A 20301-nucleotide genomic window follows, 5' to 3' on the forward strand; every position below is an offset into this window, starting at 1 on the left:
TCACTTCGTAGCGTATCTAGCTATCACTTATGCATGCTAGTATTTCAATCACCTTACAAGTTCTATTTCTATCATACACCACACAAGCATGTTCATTGAATTTAGAAACTTGTGCAATGCAATCAATCATATGAATATGCTCATGTAATGGCAACAATCCAGTTCATGAGCTTGCTCCCCCTATTTGTGTGCTTAAATTTTAATAGATCCTTCCCTTTTGTCATATCTTTCTTGTAAATAACTTCTCCCCCTATGTTATGCAAGCTTTATAATGGAATCTCTTTTACCATAATGCATTTAATATCTTTGTACCACTTCTCCCCCTTTGTATCTTTTATCTCATTCTATCTTTGTGACTAACTTCTCCCCCTTTGTCATCCATTATCACAAAAGGTACCCAATTTTAGTAGTAAGATTTTAGTCAATTAATAGTTAGAGGGGTGTGAATAAGCCTCATGGGGTTGAGTCAATAGTTTAATTGGTTTAAACTAGGCAACATGTATAAGATATTTAACTCGGTTTAAACCAATAACAAGCTTCTTCACACATCATGCAATGGTTATCTTGCTAGTGTTGAGTTAAATACTTGGTACACATTAGCTAGATCAAACACTAGGTTCACAAGCTCATAAACATGTTATATGCTACCACTTGATCATAGTAAACATAGAAGCAATAGTGGCACCATATAATCATTAAAAACATTTGTTTTTAGTGAATAAGCCTAATAAGTGCAAAGTATGTCTAGATGCACTACGCAAGTCCTTAGCAAGGAATGTATGCATGCCAAACAACTTTCACCTTTGCTTTGCTTGGAGGAGAGGCATGTCATATATATGTGGGGGATGGCTAGAGGGGGTGTTATCAACACATATTGGAGAAGTCAAGTATGTTCAATTCATTCCTTATCTTGCAAAACCTCTTCTCATCCAATGGTTTGGTGAATATATCGGCAAGTTGATCATCGGTACCCACACTGTCAATTGAAATGTCCCCTTTTAATTGATGATCTCTTATGAAATGGTGGCGAACATCAATATGCTTTGTTCTTGCATGTTGAACGTGATTGCTGGTTAGCTTGATAGCACTCTCATTATCACATAGTAATGGCACTTTCTTGAACTTGATTCCAAAATCATTCAAAGTAGCCTTCATCCAAAGTAGTTGTGCACAACAACTACCCGTGGATATGTATTCGGCTTCGGCGGTTGAAAGTGCAACACTATTTTGCTTCCTTCATGACCATGAAACGAGTGATCTTCCAAGCAGTTGACATGTTCCCAATGTGCTCTTTCTATCCACTTTGCATCCCGCATAGTCGGAGTCCGAATATCCAATTAACTCAAAGTTAGATCCTTTGGGATACCACAATCCAACTTCTTGTGTATGCCACAAATACTTCAATATTCTTTTTGTTGCTTTTAAATGACTTTCTCTTGGTGAGGCTTGGAATCTTGCACACATGCATACACTAAACATGACATCCGGTCTTGATGCGGTTACATAGAGTAGGCTTCCAATCATTGACCGATATAATTTTTGATCCACCATGTTACCACTTGAATCCAAGTCCAAATAACCATTTGCTCCCATAGGTGTATGAATTGCTTTGGCTTCCTCCAATCCAAACTTCTTGACCATGTCCTTGATATACTTGCCTTGACTCACAAATGTACCATTCTTCATTTGCTTGATTTGAAGTCCAAGGAAGTAACTAAGTTCTCCAATCATAGACATTTCAAACTCATTGGCCATCATGTTTCCAAATTCTTCACAAAATCTTGATTGGTTGATCCAAATATGATACCATCCACATATATTTGCAACACAAACAAGTCTTTGTCTATCTTCTTGGTGAAGAGAGTAGTATCAACCTTGCCCATTTTGAATCCCTTTGTGAGTAGGAAATCCCTCAACCTCTCATACCATGCCCTAGGTGCTTGTTTCAAACCATACAATGCCTTCTTGAGCTTGTACACATGGTTGGGTTTCTTGTCATCTTCAAATCCATGAGGTTGTTCAACAAATACTAGCTCATTGATATAGCCATTGAGAAAAGCACTCTTCACATCCATTTGATAGAGCTTTATGTTGTGAGCACAAGCATAGGCTAATAAGATTCTAATTTCCTCCAATCTTGCAACCGGTGCATATGTTTCTCCAAAGTCAAGACCTTTCACTTGTGTATATCCTTGTGCAACTAATCTTGTTTGTCGCGAAAGACCCATCTAGTGTCAATGACATTGTAGTTCTTTGGTCTTTCAACTAATTCCCAAACTTGATTTCTTGTGAAGTTGTTTAGCTCTTCATGCATTGCATTCACCCAATCAACATCTTGTAATGCTTCTTCTATCTTGGTAGGCTCAATAGATGATACAAATGAGTAGTGTTCACAAAATGAAGCCAATCTTGTTCTTGTTTGTACACCACATCTAATGTCACTAACTATTTGATCTATAGGATGATCTCTTATAATACTAGTTGGTTGTAGCACTTGCACTTGATTGCTTGAGCTTGGTTGGTTATTTGGTTGAGATGATGTACTTGACACTTGTTGATCTTGCATTGGGGATGATGAACTAGCTTGATTTGCATTAATTTTCACATGTAATGGTGTGAATACTTGACATTCATCATCTTGCTCATCTATCACTTCTCTAGGTCTTATGCCACCAATGTCCATATTCTTCATTGCATTTGCCAATGGTGGACCTCTCACATCATCATGATTCTCATCTTCATCTTGAGATTCATTTGTTTCATCAAACTCAACATCATAAACTTCTTCAACTATCTTGCTTGAATTATTCCATACTCTATATGCTTTGCTTGTCGTTGAATAACCAAGTAAGAACCCTTCATCACATTTCTTCTCAAATTTGCTCAATCTTGTGATTTCTTCAAGATATAACATTTGCAACCGAACACTCTAAAATATGCAATGTTGGGCTTTCTTCCATTCAATAGTTCATATGGTGTCTTCTCAAGCATTCTATGACAATAGAGACGGTTGCTACAATAGCAAGCCATGTTGATAGCTTCGGCCCAAAAAGAATCACTCACATTGTATTCACTAAACATTGATCTTGCCATATCAATATATGTTCTATTCTTTCTCTCAACAAGACCATTTGATTGTGGAGTGTACTTGGGAGAGAATTTATGTTTAATTCCAAATTCATCACAAAGCTCATCAACTCTAGTATTCTTGAATTCACTACCATTGTCACTTCTAACTTTCTTGATGGTTGTATCAAATTCATTAAGGCATTTCCTGATAAAAGTTTTGAATATATCAAATGTTTCACTTTTATCACCAAGAAAGAATACCCATGTATATCTTGTAAAATCATCAATTATAACAAACCCATACTTGTTTCCACCAATGCTAGTATATGTGGTTGGTCCAAATAAGTCCATGTGCAATAGCTCAAAAGCTCTACTTGTACTCATCATGCTTTTGCTAGGATGTGTATTTCCAACTTGTTTGCCGGCTTGACAAACATTACATAGTTTGTCCTTCTCAAATACTACATCTTTCAAGCCTTTAACTAGATCATGCTTAACCAATTTATTCAATTGTTTCATTCCAACATGACCAAGCCTTCTATGCCATAACCAACCCTTGCTATATTTAGTGAGCAAGCAAGTTGACAATTGAGTTTCACTAGCATTGAAATCAACCAAGTAGAGGTTCTCATATCTAAATCCTTTGAATATCAAATTAGAACCATCTACACTTATGATTTCTACATTATCAACTCCAAATATGCATTTGAAACAAAGATCACATAATTGAGCTACCGACAATAGATTGAAGTTCAAGCTTTCAACTAGTAGCACATTGGATATACTCATGTCATTGGATATTGCAATCTTACCAAGCCCTTTGACCTTGCCTTTCCCATTGTCACCAAATGTGATAGAATCAAACTCATTGTTATCATTTGCCTTGATTGAATTGAACATTCTTGAATCACCGGTCATGTGTTGAGTGCACACACTATCAAGCACCCAAGGCCTTCCTCCGGCTTTGTAATTTACCTACAAGAAAAGATCAATTCTTTTTAGGTACCCAAACTTGCTTGGATCCTCCAAGGTTAGTTACTAAGCTTTTGGGCACCCAAATTGCCTTCTTCTTTGGGCCAACAATGGGAGCACCAATAAACTTTGCCTTTACACCGTTAGTACCCTTGGTAAGCATGTAGCAAGAATCAAAACAATAGAGGATACATTAGTATTGTTCTTCTTGTTCTTGCATGCTTGCTCTACATGCCCAACTTGCTTGCATCTAGTACAAAATGGACCATTGCCCTTCACAAAACTAGTCTTCTGAGTTGTAAAGGTCGCCTTGCCATTCTTGGGGGTATAGCCCAATCCCTCTTTGTTGAGAGAAAATCTTTGGCTATCCAAGCACTTTAGCAAGCGGGCCTCACCGCCATAGGCTTTATCTAAGGCGTGAGTGAGCTCATTTACCTGCTTCTTGAGGGTTTCATTCTGAACCATTAGTGAGGAATCACTTGTGAAACCATCACTAGTAGATGAGGTAGAATTGGATGTGCTACAAGAAGGGTTAGTGGGAGCAATAACACTAGGCTTATAAAAGGATTCATCAATAATATTACAAGTTAAGCCTTTGTTACTTGTTTGAATTTGTTCCTTCTTATTTTGGGCAACAAGAGAAGAGTGAGCTTTCTCAAGCTTGGTGTGAGCCTCTTTAAGCTTTTCATGGGCTTCCATTAGCCTCTCATGAGATGCTTTTAGCTCCTCAAAGGATTGCTCAAGAGCTTTGTTGCTCTTGCGCAATTCTTTGCACTCCTTTCTCTTTATGTCAAAATGATCACGAGCATCTTCAAGCATGTCAATTAGTTCATCTTTAGTGGGTTCATCATTGTTATCACTATCACTTTCAATGTCACTCTCATCATAATATTGTACCTTTGAGCCCTTAGCCATGAAGCATGATGGAGAGTCAAATAGTGAAGGCTTGTTGATAGCAACACTTGCAAGAGCCTTCTTCTTGCTTGATGTCTTCTTGTCATCACTATCATCATCACTTGTGGATGCATCACTATCCCAAGTGACTACATATGATCCTCCCTTCTTCTTCTTCTTGAAGATCATTTTGCTCTCTTTCTTGCCCTTCTTCTTGATGTTCTTGTCATCATTGTTGTCACTATTATGTGGGCAATCCGCAATGAGATGATCCTTGCTATTGCACTTGAAGCATCTTCTTGGTTCATCCTTATTGTTTGAGGATCTCTTCTTTCTTCTAGCACGATAGCCTTTCTTCATCATGAATTTGCCAAATCTCTTTACAAATAGAGACATTGCTTCACCATCTTCTTCATCACAAGTATTTGGGTACTCATCATTGCTTGACTCTTCTTGCTTGGCCTTGCCCTTGGATGATGATGTGGCCTTGAATACCACACTCTTCTTCTTTTCATCCTTCTTATTTTCTTCCTTGTCATCACGGTATGTATCATCGGTCATCACATCACCAAGTACTTGGTTTGGTGTCATTGTGTCCAAACCACTTCTTACCAAATAATGTGACCAACATGCCAAATCTTGGAGGGAGACATCTCAAGAATTTATGAGAGAAGTCCTTGTCCTTCACCTCCTCACCAAGCTCCTTTAGATCATTTACCAACACTTGGAGCCTATCAAACATCTCCAGTACATTCTCATCTTCCTTCATCTTGAAGCTGGCAGACTTCTATTCGAGGATATAAGCTTTGGCGCCCATGATGGCTTGTGTGCCCTCATATGACTCTTCTAGCTTTACCCAAGCATCATGAGACATCTCCATGTTCTTGATTTGCTCAAATACCCTTTGGTTGATCGCATCATGAATGACACTAAGAGCAATGTCATTGTTTTGCAACTTTTCTTCTTTGGCGGCGGTGGGAGCATTTGGATTAGCAACCTCAAACTTGGTCTCTACCACTTGCCATATCTTTCTATTGATTGACTTGATATGTGTTGCCATTTTTTCCTTCCAATAGCTATAATTGGTGCCATCAAATTGGGGTGGCCGTTTGGTGTTGTTGATTTGAGCCATTTTAATACCGAAGGTTGTTAAGCCTTGAATCAACAGTGTACTAGCTCTGATACCACTTGAAAGGTCCTAAATGGCTAGAGGGGGGGTGAATAGCCTAATAAAAATTTCTACAACAACACTTAAGACAAGGTGGTTAGATAACTAAATGGCGTAATGCAAGTTTTGCACTAGCACTACAAGAAAGATGCAAGCCACCTATCCACAAGTCTTGTGAGCTATACTTTTCTAGGCACTCAAAAGTTAAGACTAAAAACTACTACTAGAGAACTAGCAAGAAAGCTAATTACAACTAGCAAGGAAAGCTATCACTACACAAGATGTATATCAAAGTAAATACAATAGAGTGATAGAGAGGGTTATACCGTCGTTGCAGGTGATCAACAATAAATACAATGAAATCCTCAGAATAGTAATGACACAAGATTTTTATCTAAGGTTCACTTGCTTGCCGGCAAGTTACATCCTCGTTGTAGCGATTCACCCACTTGGAGGTTCACGAGCTAATTGCCATCACATGCCAAACCCACAATCGAGTGCCGCACAACCAACACAAGATGGGGATTCACAAGCTACGAGCAATCCACTAGAGATGCCTTTTGTGAACTCCCATGGGGAAGGCTCAAGAACCCCTTACAATCACCACGATCGGAGCCTGAGACAAACACCACCCTCTGCTCAACAATCCTTGCTGCTCCAAACCATCTAGGTGTGGCAAACACCAAGAGTAATAAGAGAAATCGACAGCGAAACCCAATCACCAAGTGCCTCTTGATGCAATCACTCAAGCAATGCACTTGGAATCACTCAATCTCACTTGGATTTGCACTATCAAGCAAGGAGATGAGTGGGAGGGAGTATGCTTAGCTCAAAGGGATGTTAAGAATGTCAAAATGCCAAGAGAGATACCTCAAAGCCAGCCAACTACTATTTATAGACACCCCATGCAATGATAGTCAGCTTGTATGTCTCATCCCTTGAGAAGAGGAATCAATTGGATATGGTGAGTTAGTAGTTTATGTGAAAACATGCTAACGAGATCCTAATAAGAAAAATGGGAAAGTTGTTTAATTGTTTTGGTATGAAAACAATTTCTATAACAACAACCATATATAACTGGAGTGCAGAGCTTCGATAGAATTTGAGGGCAAGTTATGTAGATAGATATGTAATTTTGAATTTCAAAGAATAGTGCGGTTAGCTAGTGTTCTTGGGAGCTTCGAAATTGAATCCGTAATTCAAACTAGAACGTTTCGTTCAATTGGCGAGGCAATGAACTTATGTTGCGGATGCCATTTTTGGTAGAGTATTTTGGCCAAAATAGCTAAAGGGTGCTTAAGTATCCCGCTTCGATGTGTTAGTATGTAGTGCGGGCTAATGAGTGAAATATTCGTTGGGCGAAATTAATAATGTTTGGGCTTCCCAAAAATTACGATAAAAGTGGTAGTAGTTGTTAGTCTAAAACTGAGCCGTAACTTTGAAATGTTGGTAGACAATGCCGTTTTGGCATTTAAATTCCGACAAAAATGATTAAGCGATCCATATATGTTTTTGCACTATTGGTTGCATCAAGGCGAGCACTTGAGCAGGGTGCAGGTTAAAGTTATGTTGGATGGCCCGTGGTCCTCCTAAAAATTTTCAAATTTCATTGAAACGCGTTGTAGTTATGTCGTTGGCGCTCTGTTCATGAACCGTCGTTCAGCATGACGAACCCTTGTTGGAACCCTTGTATCTCTCTACCTAGTTACTCCTTGTTCATGACGGTTGTTTGGTTTGATAGATGGTAGTGTGGACTTCAGATTTGAGGACTTGCTTGGGCCTCAATCGTGATCAATCGCAGCACTTGCTTAGCTTTAAAAATCGTGCGCATCACTACTCACCGTCGAACGGCTCGGCCTACGGTCTCCGCGTGCACTGCCTGCTAGCCGTCTGGCCGACGTGATGCTCCGCCCACCGCATGACCCACCTAACCATGGAGGAGCTGGCTGCCTTCGCTGTCCCGTCACGCTACGGCCATTGATTCTGTGTTACTGGTCCTCTCGTCGCGTCGTGGTGCGTCGGTCCCGCGTGGTGACTCGGTGTGCGCCCACTGTTTCGCTACCGCCGAGAGCGTCCCACCAAGTTTGAGTCGTCCCGTCTATGTGCTAGTTTGAGGGACGGTGGTGCCATGTCGTTTCCCCCGCATGTACTTGGCCTCGTCTTTACTAGCAGAGCACTCCCACCTTCGTCCCATCGCCATGGTCCCATCAAGCTTTGGTCGAGCCACTGGCGCTTTTCATGCTGTCCCACGTGCCTTAGCTTGATCCGCTTGCCTCCACGGGTAGCTTTGGTAGTTGGCTAGCCGGCCAACCGCATCAAGCCCCAACTGAATCCTATGCCACACCAAATTGAAGAATTGCTCGCCACCGACCATCTCCTCACCGGGGTAGGGTGGGGATTGGGGGTAAGGTCCTATCCCTTAGTGGGGGTCCAATTAGTTGTTCATATGAGCTCACCTCGGTCCCCTCGTGCTGCTGCTCGTCCCGGTTTGGCCAGCGACCTCTCCGTTGACGACGTGGCGTGGTGGTGCCAAACTGGAGTGCTCACAGCCTATCTGTGTGCACGTGGTCGACTACTTCTCCGAGCCTTGCGACCTCTTCCAGCCCTTCCTACATGTTTCTGGTGAGGCCCTTCTGCTTTTTTTGGTAGTCGGTTTGACTATCTGAGCTTCGTGCTCGTCGGAACGCTTTCGCCGTCGCCGGTGAACTCGGTTTAGATGCCGTTTCTAGGGCTGGGCCGATAGGGAGTAGTGCTAGTACATCTAAGGCTTCTAGCATATTAGCAGTAACTTAAGGAGGGATTTTTGGAGATGCAGCGCCACCGGTAGGGCTGTTGTCGCCGGCGTCGACGTACCCGTGGCCACACCCCGCCACGGCACGCGTCCCCGCTGCTGTACCGCACCGTTTTGTGTGCGAAATACCTTGATTGGTTGATCTTGACGTGTGTAGTCATTTGGTAGTGTTGGTTGTCGCCTGTGAGGCCATATGCGTTGGCGTTTGGCCGGAGTTGCGCGGCCTCTATTAAGTTTGGCCAGGGACCTTTGAAAATAAGAATTCGAATATATCTAGGGTTCCTGATATAAAGTTCTTAACTCAATTGAATAGTGCTATCAGTAGCTTCGCGAATGGAAAAGAGAACGGGGACCCTTTAGCAAAGAGCCAGCACCCACGCTGGATTCCGCCTTGGGTCGTTGCTAGGCCAGCCCATTGCGCGCGCAGCTGTTTTCGCGCGGGCCGTAATGGGCTGCTGGGCCAGTTTTGATTCCCGCCGGCCTTTTCATTTTCTAGAGCAAATTCTAATTTAAACTTCTAAAGCAAATTTGTAAATTCAATACAAATTTGTGTAGATAACCAAAAAAAATTGTGAAACTAATTTTGTTAGGCTCCTAAAATCATGATCTATCTGCTAGTATATTTTGTTCACATAGTTTGATAATATTTTTGGAAGCTATATAATTAATTTGAGATACTTAATATTGTAAAAATATAAACTTGTAGGAATTGTTGTGATAAATTGGTAATAGTGTTGGATCTTAAATGTTACGATAAACTCCTAATAATATTAGTTACTCACTGTAATTTTTATAGCTCTAGAATAATTAGTTTGTTAAGGTAACTAAATGTGTCCTAGTGCATAAATATATATTTAATCAATCAAATGTCAAAAATAATTGGGGGTTTGTAGAACGAAAACATTTTCGGGAAAAAGCCCCGGTGCATAACCCCTATTATTCTGCCAGGGATCATGTCACGAAGATCGATGGTATCAACTAGAGTAGCTAAAACGACGGTGGATCGATGGTATCAACTAGAGTAGATGAAAAGATGGTGCCAGGGATCATGTCACGAAGATGGAATGCTAACTTTTGGTTATATTTTACCCAGGCAAGCCCCGGTGCATAACCCCTATTATTCTGCACTTTAATTTATGCTTGTGCATTAAGTTTTAAGGAGTTGAATCAAACCCACTTGCATATATATATATATGTTTATCCAATAAGTCTTACTAGTATGACAGGATCGTGTAGATTGCTATGCTACAGGACTCCGGTAGAAATCGAGTGATTGTCTGTCACTCGCAAGAGATAGGAAAAAAATATTATTATTGTTATTATATTATTATCACCTGGAATATATATATGAATGATAATTGGAGATCGGGCAGAATGGTACTTTGGATCTGGACTTGGTTTGGCATTCGAGCAAGGCTCGGATTGCATTTGTTCTGCCTGTGTCGGTTAAGGACCGGCCGTTGCATTGGCTTCTAGGTAGGTCACAGACTTATTATCCTGAACACATACTTGTGTATGGGCATGGAAAGACTCATTGCTCTCTTGTCATGGGTTCCGGCTCTTTCCGGACCGACTGATTGGAGGCGGGGATGGTGGAGGTCTAAGCACCGCACTGAGTTCGAGACTCAGGAGCGGGGGCTTGGAGTCCAAGTTTGGACGGGGACCTAGACTCCGTGATAGGAGGGTGGTGGGTTGGTCCTGCTTGTGCCTGGTGTACAAGCGGGGAGTGTGTTTTAGGGTACCCAGCTGGGCACATTGATTCGCGAATCGCCGGGCGATCCAGTAAGACTTGTCTACAGTCTAGCAATGTAGTAAGAACTAGAAGATGAAAGATGGTAAAATAATTCTGATTGCTTACCACCTGCTTGAAAGTAGCATAGGTGCTTACGTAGAATGATTGGTTAATGAACTAATGTTGATTGCTAATAAAATTGAATATAAGGATGCACGCTTAGTAATGGTTCCTGCAGATGTAATAAACCCACAAGTCAGATACCCTTGCATATCCTTGGAGTCTTTTCTTTCCTCCTGTCGGGTAAGACTTGTTGAGTACAATTGAGTGCTCAGGGTTTTATTTCCCCCTGTTAGGTGACTGGCGGATGCTAGAGCTGACTCTTGTGTGTGGATTCCTCCTGGTGGGCTCAGCGAGGATTTTTTTACGCTGCGATCATAGTTTTTATTTATAACTCTCACTAAATGTTTTTATAAGTAGAAGCTTTATAATCTATTGTCTTAGTTTATTCATCAATGCTTCATCATGTCATGAATAGATATTTATTTCCGCTGTAACTCTGATCACATGTTCATATTCCGCTATTATAAATAATAAATATTATACTCTGATGTTACATGGAAAGTAATGTAAGAAATGGCTAAAATGTTGTAAGCTTTATTCTCTCATTTGTGATCCTGAAGGAAAAATGTGGATTTTAGGGTTCTCCCTTGGGGTGTGCTTGACAGAACTGTGTAATTTAGTGTCCTCCCTTGAGTGCTTAGTGTCTAATGGAATACAAGTACTCCTGGGCGGCATTAGATTAGGCGGTTCTGCCACACTACGCGTCGACCGGACGCGCTGCAGGGTGCACCGAACGCGTCGGATCACCAGTGTCCAGTCACTCTTTGGACACCACATGTCCTAGCCGTTTGAATGTTACCATTGGCACGCAATGCCTCCTTTGCGCATGCTCGCTGCACTCGCACCAGATGCGTCCGGTCAACTAACCGGACTCGCAATGCCTCAGCGTCCGGTCCAACTCAGAGAGGTTCCAGAAACGATTTTTCCTGGCCGAACGAGTCCAGTCAGCTTGACTGGACACGCCACAGCATCCGGTAGCCGCTGCTCTGCCTGCTGAGGAATCGAGGCAGTGTCGTGTCTGGTCGCGCTCGAGGGCCTGTGTTCGGTCACCACTGCGCTGCTGCCCTTCTCCTAGGGTTTGTCACCGGACGTGTCAGGTCCCACGGGTACCAGCATCCGGTCACAGCAGTGACCCCTTCTCTTATCTCCAACACTTCACCCTTGCTCCCAAGTGCTAAACACAATGTGTATCACCTTTGTGCATGTGTGTTAGCATATTTTCAAAGCATTTTCAAGGGTGTTAGCACTCACTAGAATCTAAATGCATATGCAATGAGTTAGAACATCTAGTGGCATTTTGATAACCGCATTTCATAATGAATTTCGCCCCTCTTCATAGTACGACTATCAATCCTAAATACACTCACACCCTCTATGGTGTCTTTAGTGCCAAAAACAAAATGGCCCTATCAAGCATACCTTTGCCTTGAGCCCATTTTCTTTTTCTCTGTCTTCTTTTCAAGTTGGATCACTTGAACATCATAGCCGGCCACTCCTTTACCTTGGCTGATCACTCCAAAGCACAGCCTACCACACGGCGACCACTCAAGTGCCTTGCCGACCACACTAGTGCCATAGCCAACCACATAAGAGTTTTGGTCGAGCACACTAGTGTCATAGCCGAGCACTCAACTTGATCTTGGACCAATCCTTTCTTTGCTACACACACTTAGCACTTAGGTTAGTCCAAATAGGTTTTATCAATTAGCCAAAACCAAACTAGGGCTTTCACACGGCGAAGCCCAAAAAACACTCGGCAAAGACTTTGCTGAGTGCTAAAACCGACGCTCGATAAAAAAAGCAATGTGACGGTCATGGCGTGTTTGCCGAGTGCCTAACGGCCTGGGCACTCGGCAAACATGCCCTTGTTTGTCGAGTGCCCCGGCCATGACACTCGGCAAACTTGCCTTTGTTTGTTGAGTGTCCAAGACCTGACACTCGACAAACATGGCTTCTTTGCCGAGTGTCACAACCTAGACACTCGGCAAAGACTGGCCATTCTAGGCCCAGATTTTGGCCTCTCTGCCGAGTGTCACAGTGAAACTCAGCAAAGATGGCCATTTTAGGCCCAGAACGCACAGATTTTTGCCACGTGGCCTTTTTGCCGAGTGTATTTAGCATGGCACTCGGCAAATGGCCCTTTTGCCAAATGTAACACTCGGCAAAGATACCATATATATCTATTTTATTTGGTTCAGTCACATATAACAAACCACACTCAAATAAACTTTACTTCCATCACAGATAGTTCACAATAAGCATCAAAGGTAGTTCATATAGATATATCGACAACACATAAATGCAAATAAACTTCAGAATCACAAGTAGGTTCATTCACAATCACAAATGCAAATAAAATTCACATTCACAAGTAAGTTTGTTCACTGTCGCTCTCCAGGCTCATCAGAAATGCAAATAAACGTAGTCACTGTGACCACGGTTGGTCATAAGGCTCATTTGATGTCGCAGATTGATTCTGTACAAAGGAGAAGAGATAAATCATTCACAATGATTGAGAACGAAATATACAAGTATTAGAAATAAACTAGTGACTAGAAATAGTAATTAATTCTGCGGAAACTAAAAGTAGCTAAGTTACAGTGATTGAGAATGAAACAGTGATTACAAGGTCAACTACAAACTAGAAATAAACTAGAAATTAGAAACTAGAAACATACGCACATCACAAAGGAGAAAAGATTGATTCTGCATAAATTAGAAATGGTGATTATAAGGTTGTGAAGTGACTCACCGTGCCAGAAACAATATTGGGTGCAAGTTGAGGAGGAGGGACTAGCATCGGTGGCGGAGGTTGACCGATTGCAGCGTAAACACCCCTCATCATTTCAAACATCTACAGCCGCTCTGCCTCCATCCTCTGCTGCTCTACCTCCATCCTCGCCTCGAGCTCCTCCCGGAGCCTCGTTTCTTGTTCCAGCTGAGCCTACAATATTTCATTCCAATGTTACAATGCAATGCAAAAGTATGTAAAAATCAATGAACGATGAATAAAACAGAAATGACCTAGACTGCATCCATCCAGAACCGTGTAGAGTCCGGCCGTAGGCGTATCACCGGGATGGAACTCGTGCTCCGTGCTCAAAGCTGGGAGAGAGTGGGAGTACCGACCGTGTCGATTGTACCGTCGCCAATCTAGAACCGGCCATGCTTCTTGCCTCCTCCCGCCCTCATGACCACTTCTCCATCAAGGTCATGGGCGCTCGGATCATACTCTGGGGATAGAAGGGGCCGCCATACCTGTGTTGGTGCTCGTCGCCAGCGATAGGTCCGACGAGGAACTGGCGAAGAGACGCGTTGAAGAGCGGCGGGGGCGGCGCAGGGGGTCAAGGGCAGGGGGCGGCGTCGGTGGGGGCCGGGGGCTGGGGGTAGGGGGTTGGCGGGGGTAGGGGGCGGGCGTGGCGTGGGTATGGGCGCAGGATGCCGGCGGCGGGAGACAGGCGGCGCGGGGCGCGGGCGTGGGCGCGGGGGGTGCGTGTGTAAGGGTGAGTTTGCGTGTGTGCGTGTGTGCATGTGAGAGAGCGCCGGGCTGGATATGAAGAAGGTTTGTCGAGTGTCGGATCGGGGCACTCAGCAAAGCCCAGCTTTACTGAGTGTCAAATGGGGCACTCGACAAACCCCGCATTTTTTTCATTTTCCTTCTTTTCCTTCTTTTCCATAACGTGTTTTCTTTTTTTCCCATGTACTTTGAAAATACCTTGTCAAATTGACTCAACAATATATATTAGATTTTTCTATGAATATTATTACATTATTTTATGAGTTATAGCCCAAATTTAATTTATATCAATTAAAATTCTATAATTGCACTTAATAAATTAAAATTATCAAACTAATCGAAAAAATTACCAAAATTTCACATGAAATAATCTATGTTCTCTATTGCCTATACAAAAAGTTTTGAAGCCAAACCCCAATTCGACCGTCACTTTGACTCCAAATCTTACCGGATCTTTCTCAACGCTACGATCTTTCTTCTAAGATGCTTCGGTTTGTAAACATCGTACGTGACAAATTGTGCAAAACCTTCTCAATTTTTTACCACAACCTCCATGTATGATATCATCACATCATGACAAATCTCATGATTTTCAGACTTCGGTTGCTTTTTTAGAATTTAAAAACCAATCGGCCACACGTTCGTGGTCATGTTTTCTGACCAAGATGTTCAAATTTTCTTTTTCATTTCCTGGGTAAGGCCTCACACTGGATTCAATAACATGAATATCATTTTTCTACTCATTTTATTTTATTATTTGAATCACTTGCGGCTCAAATTTGACTTATATCAAAAAAATTCCTAGAAATGCAATAAATTAATGAAATATAGCAAACAGATCTAGAAATATACCAAATTTTAACATGGAATACCACATGTTGTATGTGGAGAGCAGAAAATGTTTCAAGGTTAGAAGAGAAAAAAAAAGAAATTATTTGCCGAGTGCCACATGTTTACACTCGGCAAACATATTTCTTTGCCGAGTGCCACAGGTTTAGCACTCGACAAACATATTTCTTCGCCGAGTGTTTTTTTTCTTGTTTGCCGAGTGCCAAACTTTGTTGAGTGTTTTTTTGTCTCTTTTGCCGAGTGCAATTATTTTGCCGAATGTTTTTGTGACAGCACTCGGCAAATAGCTTCTTTGCCGAGTGCCCGATAAAATGCACTCGGCAAACATTTTAGCGCTCGGCAAACACCCAGCTTCCGGTAGTGGTTGTTACCATAAACATACACCTTAATTAAGTAAACAAAAAGAGTACAGGAAACCTTGCTAACGACCATAGAAACAAACAGATGGAGAGGAGGCACCCAAGCCAAGCAATTAGCGTCCTGTCTCTCGGCGTAGACAGGGTGCAACGTGGAGGCCATCAGCGCGGCGCTTTTCCTTACGGGTCGAGAAAATCAATCAATCTATCAACTAGTACTATAAACTCGCTCCGTCCGTTACGGGATGCGTACTGATCAAACTCTTTTAAGTTTGACTAGATTTATAGAAAATATTAACAGCATTTATATCTCCGAATAAATTTATTATGAAATATATTCAAGGATTTATCTAATAATACTAATTATGTATTATAAATATTAATATTTTGTTATATATATTTGATCAAAGTTAAAAAAAAAAGTTAACTTGTCCAGAGGTGAGACATCTTTTCTTTTGGCACGAAGGGATGAGAGGCAGAGGCAATAATGGAATCGATGATGACCACACTGACACACGCCTGACCGCTTCTACACGGAAGGTGACCGTGGACTGAGGTTCGATCCATGACCGGGACGCTGGCCGACGGAGGAGTACTGTAGAGGAGTGCGCGTGGGCCTTCACGCAGATGCCTGCCCGCTTCTACACGGAAGGTGACCGACGACCTCAGTCCACGGTCAATCGACCGATCTGCAGTATCCTCTGCATCCACCTACTATAATAATAACACCCTCCCTCCAGAACGGATCCACTCTGACTCCAGAACTGATCCTGCCACCATAGCGACATTATCGTCGATGGTTGCCACCATGCATCTCCTAGCTGCTGCCATGCTCGTGTTGCTCTGCTGCTGCTGCTTGTTCCTCGCCACGCAGCAGCAGCAGCTCCAGCCAGCCGCCGGTGGTAACAGAGCGAGCCCGAGCTGCATACCACACGAGAGGGACGCCCTGCTGGCATTCAAGCACGGCGTCACCAGCGACCCTGGCGGCGTCCTCAGCTCGTGGCGCACAGACGGTCGCCACGACGAGCAAGACTGCTGCTGGTGGAGAGGCGTCCGGTGCAGCAACCGAACTGGCCACGTCCACGCGCTTCGACTTGGAGGTGGAGGCACCTTCCCACCAGATAATTTGGCCGGCCAGATAAGTCCTTCTTTGCTTGCTCTGGATCACCTAGAGCACCTTGACCTCAGCTGGAATGATCTAGCAGGGCCAACGGGTCGTCTTCCCGAGTTCTTGGGCTCTCTAAAGAATCTCAAGTATCTTAACCTCTCTGGCATACCATTCCACGGTGGCGTGCCTCCCCAGCTTGGCAACTTGTCAAGGCTGCAGTATCTAGATCTTTCCAATTCCAACTGGATGAACTTTTGGGGAGGCATGAAGTCGACGGGTCTCTCATGGTTAACACACATTCCTTCCATACAATATCTTAACTTGAACGGAGTGAACCTCAGCACAGTAGCGGATTGGCCTCGTGTCATGAATATGCTTCCTTCTTTGAGGGCCCTCCATCTTTCAGGCTGCTCTCTTGCAAGCGCAAACCCGTCGCTGCCACACCTGAACCTTACAAATCTCGAGGAGCTCGATGCCTCCGGGAACTCCTTCCACCATCCAATGGTGACCAGCTGGTTCTGGAACATAACAAGCCTTAGATTCCTTTACCTCAAACACACTAGTATGTACGGTCAATTTCCGGATGCTCTTGGAGACATGACATCCCTTCAAGTCCTTGATCTTTCAAATGATTATTGTTTTCATGATTATCATGATGATGACAAGAACATGCGCAGCATGATCACGAATCTTAAGAACCTATGCAATTTGGAGGTCCTGAACCTTGAATGCACTCTCTTATATGGCGACGTAGCTGAGCTGTTTAGGAATCTACCTCGATGTTCACCCAACAAATTGCAAGAATTGGACCTCGGTTGGAACCATTTAACCGGGATGTTACCAAGATGGATAGGGCAATTCATGAGCTTGGTTGTTCTGAATCTAGGCTGGAACAAGATCACAGGATCTCTCCCAACATCTGTAGGACAATTTACTGGTTTGCAGATCCTTGACCTCTCTTTCAACAACCTAAACGGACATGTCCCATATGAGATTGGTAAGCTTAGTAATCTGACCCATCTTGATCTAAAGAGAAATAAACTGGATGGCATGATAACTGAGGAACACTTTGCTACTGCAAGGAGCTTGCAATATATAGACTTGTCATATAATGCCCTGAAGATTGAGATCAGCTCGGACTGGCAACCACCATCTAAATTAGATATTGTAAACTTTGCATCCTGCCAGATGGGCCCACTGTTTCCTGGGTGGCTTCAGTGGAATGTGAGCATCGGCTATCTTGATATCTCGAGTGCAGGTATAGCTGATAGGCTTCCACAGTGGTTCTCCGATGCCTTTTCAAATGTCGAATTCATGAACATCTCCAACAATCAACTCAACGGAACTTTGCCGGCTGATATGGGCTCCATGCCACTTCAGGAACTCTACCTCAGTTCAAACAAATTAGCTGGTCAGATACCCACACTGCCACCAAACATACATACCTTGGACTTGTCCAATAACTTCTTGTCAGGACCTCTACCCTCTGCTACTAGATCCGCCAATCTAAGTCAGCTTTCTCTTTTCTCTAATCGACTCACTGGTCATATTCCTGAATCTTTTTGTAAATATCAGCAATTAGTTGTGTTGGACTTATCCAATAATTTTTTGGAGGGAGAACCACCGTTGTGCCTTGGGGTAACGGAATATATGGAATTTGTAGCCTTAAGTAACAATAGTTTGTCAGGAAAGTTCCCGTCTTTTATGCAAAAATTGACAAATGTGTACTTCCTAGATTTGTCTTGGAACAAATTCTCTGGAAGATTGCCAATGTGGATTGGAAGCTTAACATCATTAAGAGTTATACGATTAAGTCACAACAAGTTCTTTGGTAGCATTCCAATGAACATCACAAACCTTTCTTGCCTTCAGTACATGGATCTAAATAACAATAAAATATCAGGCTCTCCACCGATCTACCTATCAAATCTTAAATTTATGACAAACACAACCATGATGGGTTGTTATGACGGCATTGAAATAATTTATTCTCATCTTAATAGTTTGTCTACGGTCTGGAAGGGGCAGGAATTGAACTATGGTTCCATTAAAAGAATTTTGGACACAAGTATGACGAGCATTGATTTATCTTCAAACGACTTAACCGGTGAAATTCCAGAAGAAATAGTTGTTCTTGATGCGCTTGTGAATTTGAATCTATCAAGGAACCACTTGACTGGAGTTATTCCAAAGAAGATCGGGGAAATGCGATCACTGCAATCATTGGACCTCTCGAGGAACATGCTTTCAGGGGAAATACCAGCCACTCTGTCAAATCTGACGTTCTTAAGTTACTTGGAATTATCATACAACGATCTTATAGGAAGAATTCCATCGGGAGTACAACTTGATACCCTGTATTCAGAGTATCCATCTATGTACATTGGCAACGTCGGTCTTTGTGGACATCCTCTTCAAAACAATTGCTCGAGCGAGCGTCATGCACCAAAGCAGGGTGGCCTGGGAAGAACTGAAGAAGGTTATGTGATACCATTCTTTTATCTTGGACTCGGGTGTGGCTTCGTGGTTGGTACATGGATTGCATTTGGTGTTTTGTTGTTCAAGAGAAACTGGAGAATTGCTTGCTTTCGACTCTCGGACAAGTTGTACGACAAAGTATATGTCGTCGTTGCTACATGGGAAAGAGCAAGACAAACACCAACTGATTAGCAAGCATGAAGCAAAGGCGATGGTCGGCACTTCAACTAAAATTAGCCAATGCATGCATGTATGAATAATGGAAGTGGGAGGGAAGTCTGTTCAGGAGTGCTTTGAATTTTGTTACCACCAGTATTACATATTGCTATGGTTTTCTTTACGAAATGAAGATTTGTGTGTCCGTGTTTATCTCATATATCATGTAATAAACTGAGAACCGACACTTGATCATTGGCCAACATTATTGTTTGTTGTACAAGATAGATCTTAGTTGTTAGTATATAGATAACATAAGTATGTTGTAAACTCTGGCTGATCTTCAGGATGTTGGTTTGTTGTCTGTACAAGACGTTCGCCTGGTCAGCTCAGGGCGCTATATAACACGTAGACGTGGCCTCTACAGAGGTTAACACGCTTCACCAAGTTTTACAGTAATAATTATGTCCTTATGATGATGAACATTAAGACATGGTCAATCAATTCCATGTAGCGCTTCAGGCGGCACTACATCATTGGTCCCTGTGGGCCATGGTAGTCGGATCCGGCAACCTGAATATGACCTATCGTTGCATATTCCACGCTCATCGTCCACATTAGGGCTTGTTTGGCTGCACCCGTATCCACCTTAGTCCACGTGTGTTGAAGTGGATTGATGAGGTGAATACAATGTGCAGCCAAACAAGGCTTGGCGTGCCGTGGAATTTCAGTGTACCTAGGCGAGGGATGATATGAATCAAAATATCATGGTCTCATCTGCAACCAAAGTGTTACATATAAGCAACATTCACTTACCATACACATTGAACAAGAAAGCAGAGAACAAGGAGAGCAAATTTCTCAGAAATTGAAGAGCCCAAGACATGAGCACCGCTTAACTGGTGGAGCAGTAGTATACTACTACACCTGTAGTACCACCGCTACCTACAAACTGGAGAGTGCTGCTAGTCAAATCTCAAATGGGGTGCAAAATGACCTGGGGATAGTACTCCAGGCACAATTGAGATGATGACTTTTTATGATCAGGCAAATAAAAAAATAAAGTTTTCATAAAAAAAAATTAAAAA

The 20301-nt window shown here is 42.6% G+C and overlaps 2 protein-coding genes across 2 annotated transcripts; one reads left to right on the forward strand and one right to left on the reverse strand.

Annotated features, from left to right (window-relative positions):
• Positions 1 to 4176: 4176 nt before the first annotated feature.
• LOC136479262 (uncharacterized) lies at positions 4177 to 5526 on the reverse strand. Its single transcript, XM_066477187.1, has one exon. It carries the CDS (start codon positions 5524 to 5526, stop codon positions 4177 to 4179), a length of 1350 nt encoding a protein of 449 aa, XP_066333284.1.
• A 10710-nt stretch (positions 5527 to 16236) lies between these two features.
• LOC136481376 (receptor-like protein EIX2) lies at positions 16237 to 19646 on the forward strand. The gene has a single exon (XM_066478731.1). The coding sequence runs from the start codon at positions 16268 to 16270 to the stop codon at positions 19247 to 19249; it is 2982 nt and encodes a 993-aa protein (XP_066334828.1). The 5' UTR covers positions 16237 to 16267; the 3' UTR covers positions 19250 to 19646.
• The last annotated feature ends 655 nt before the right edge of the window (positions 19647 to 20301 follow it).

Source organism: Miscanthus floridulus, chromosome 9, assembly GCF_019320115.1.
Source record: "Miscanthus floridulus cultivar M001 chromosome 9, ASM1932011v1, whole genome shotgun sequence".
Lineage (NCBI taxonomy): Eukaryota > Viridiplantae > Streptophyta > Magnoliopsida > Poales > Poaceae > Miscanthus > Miscanthus floridulus.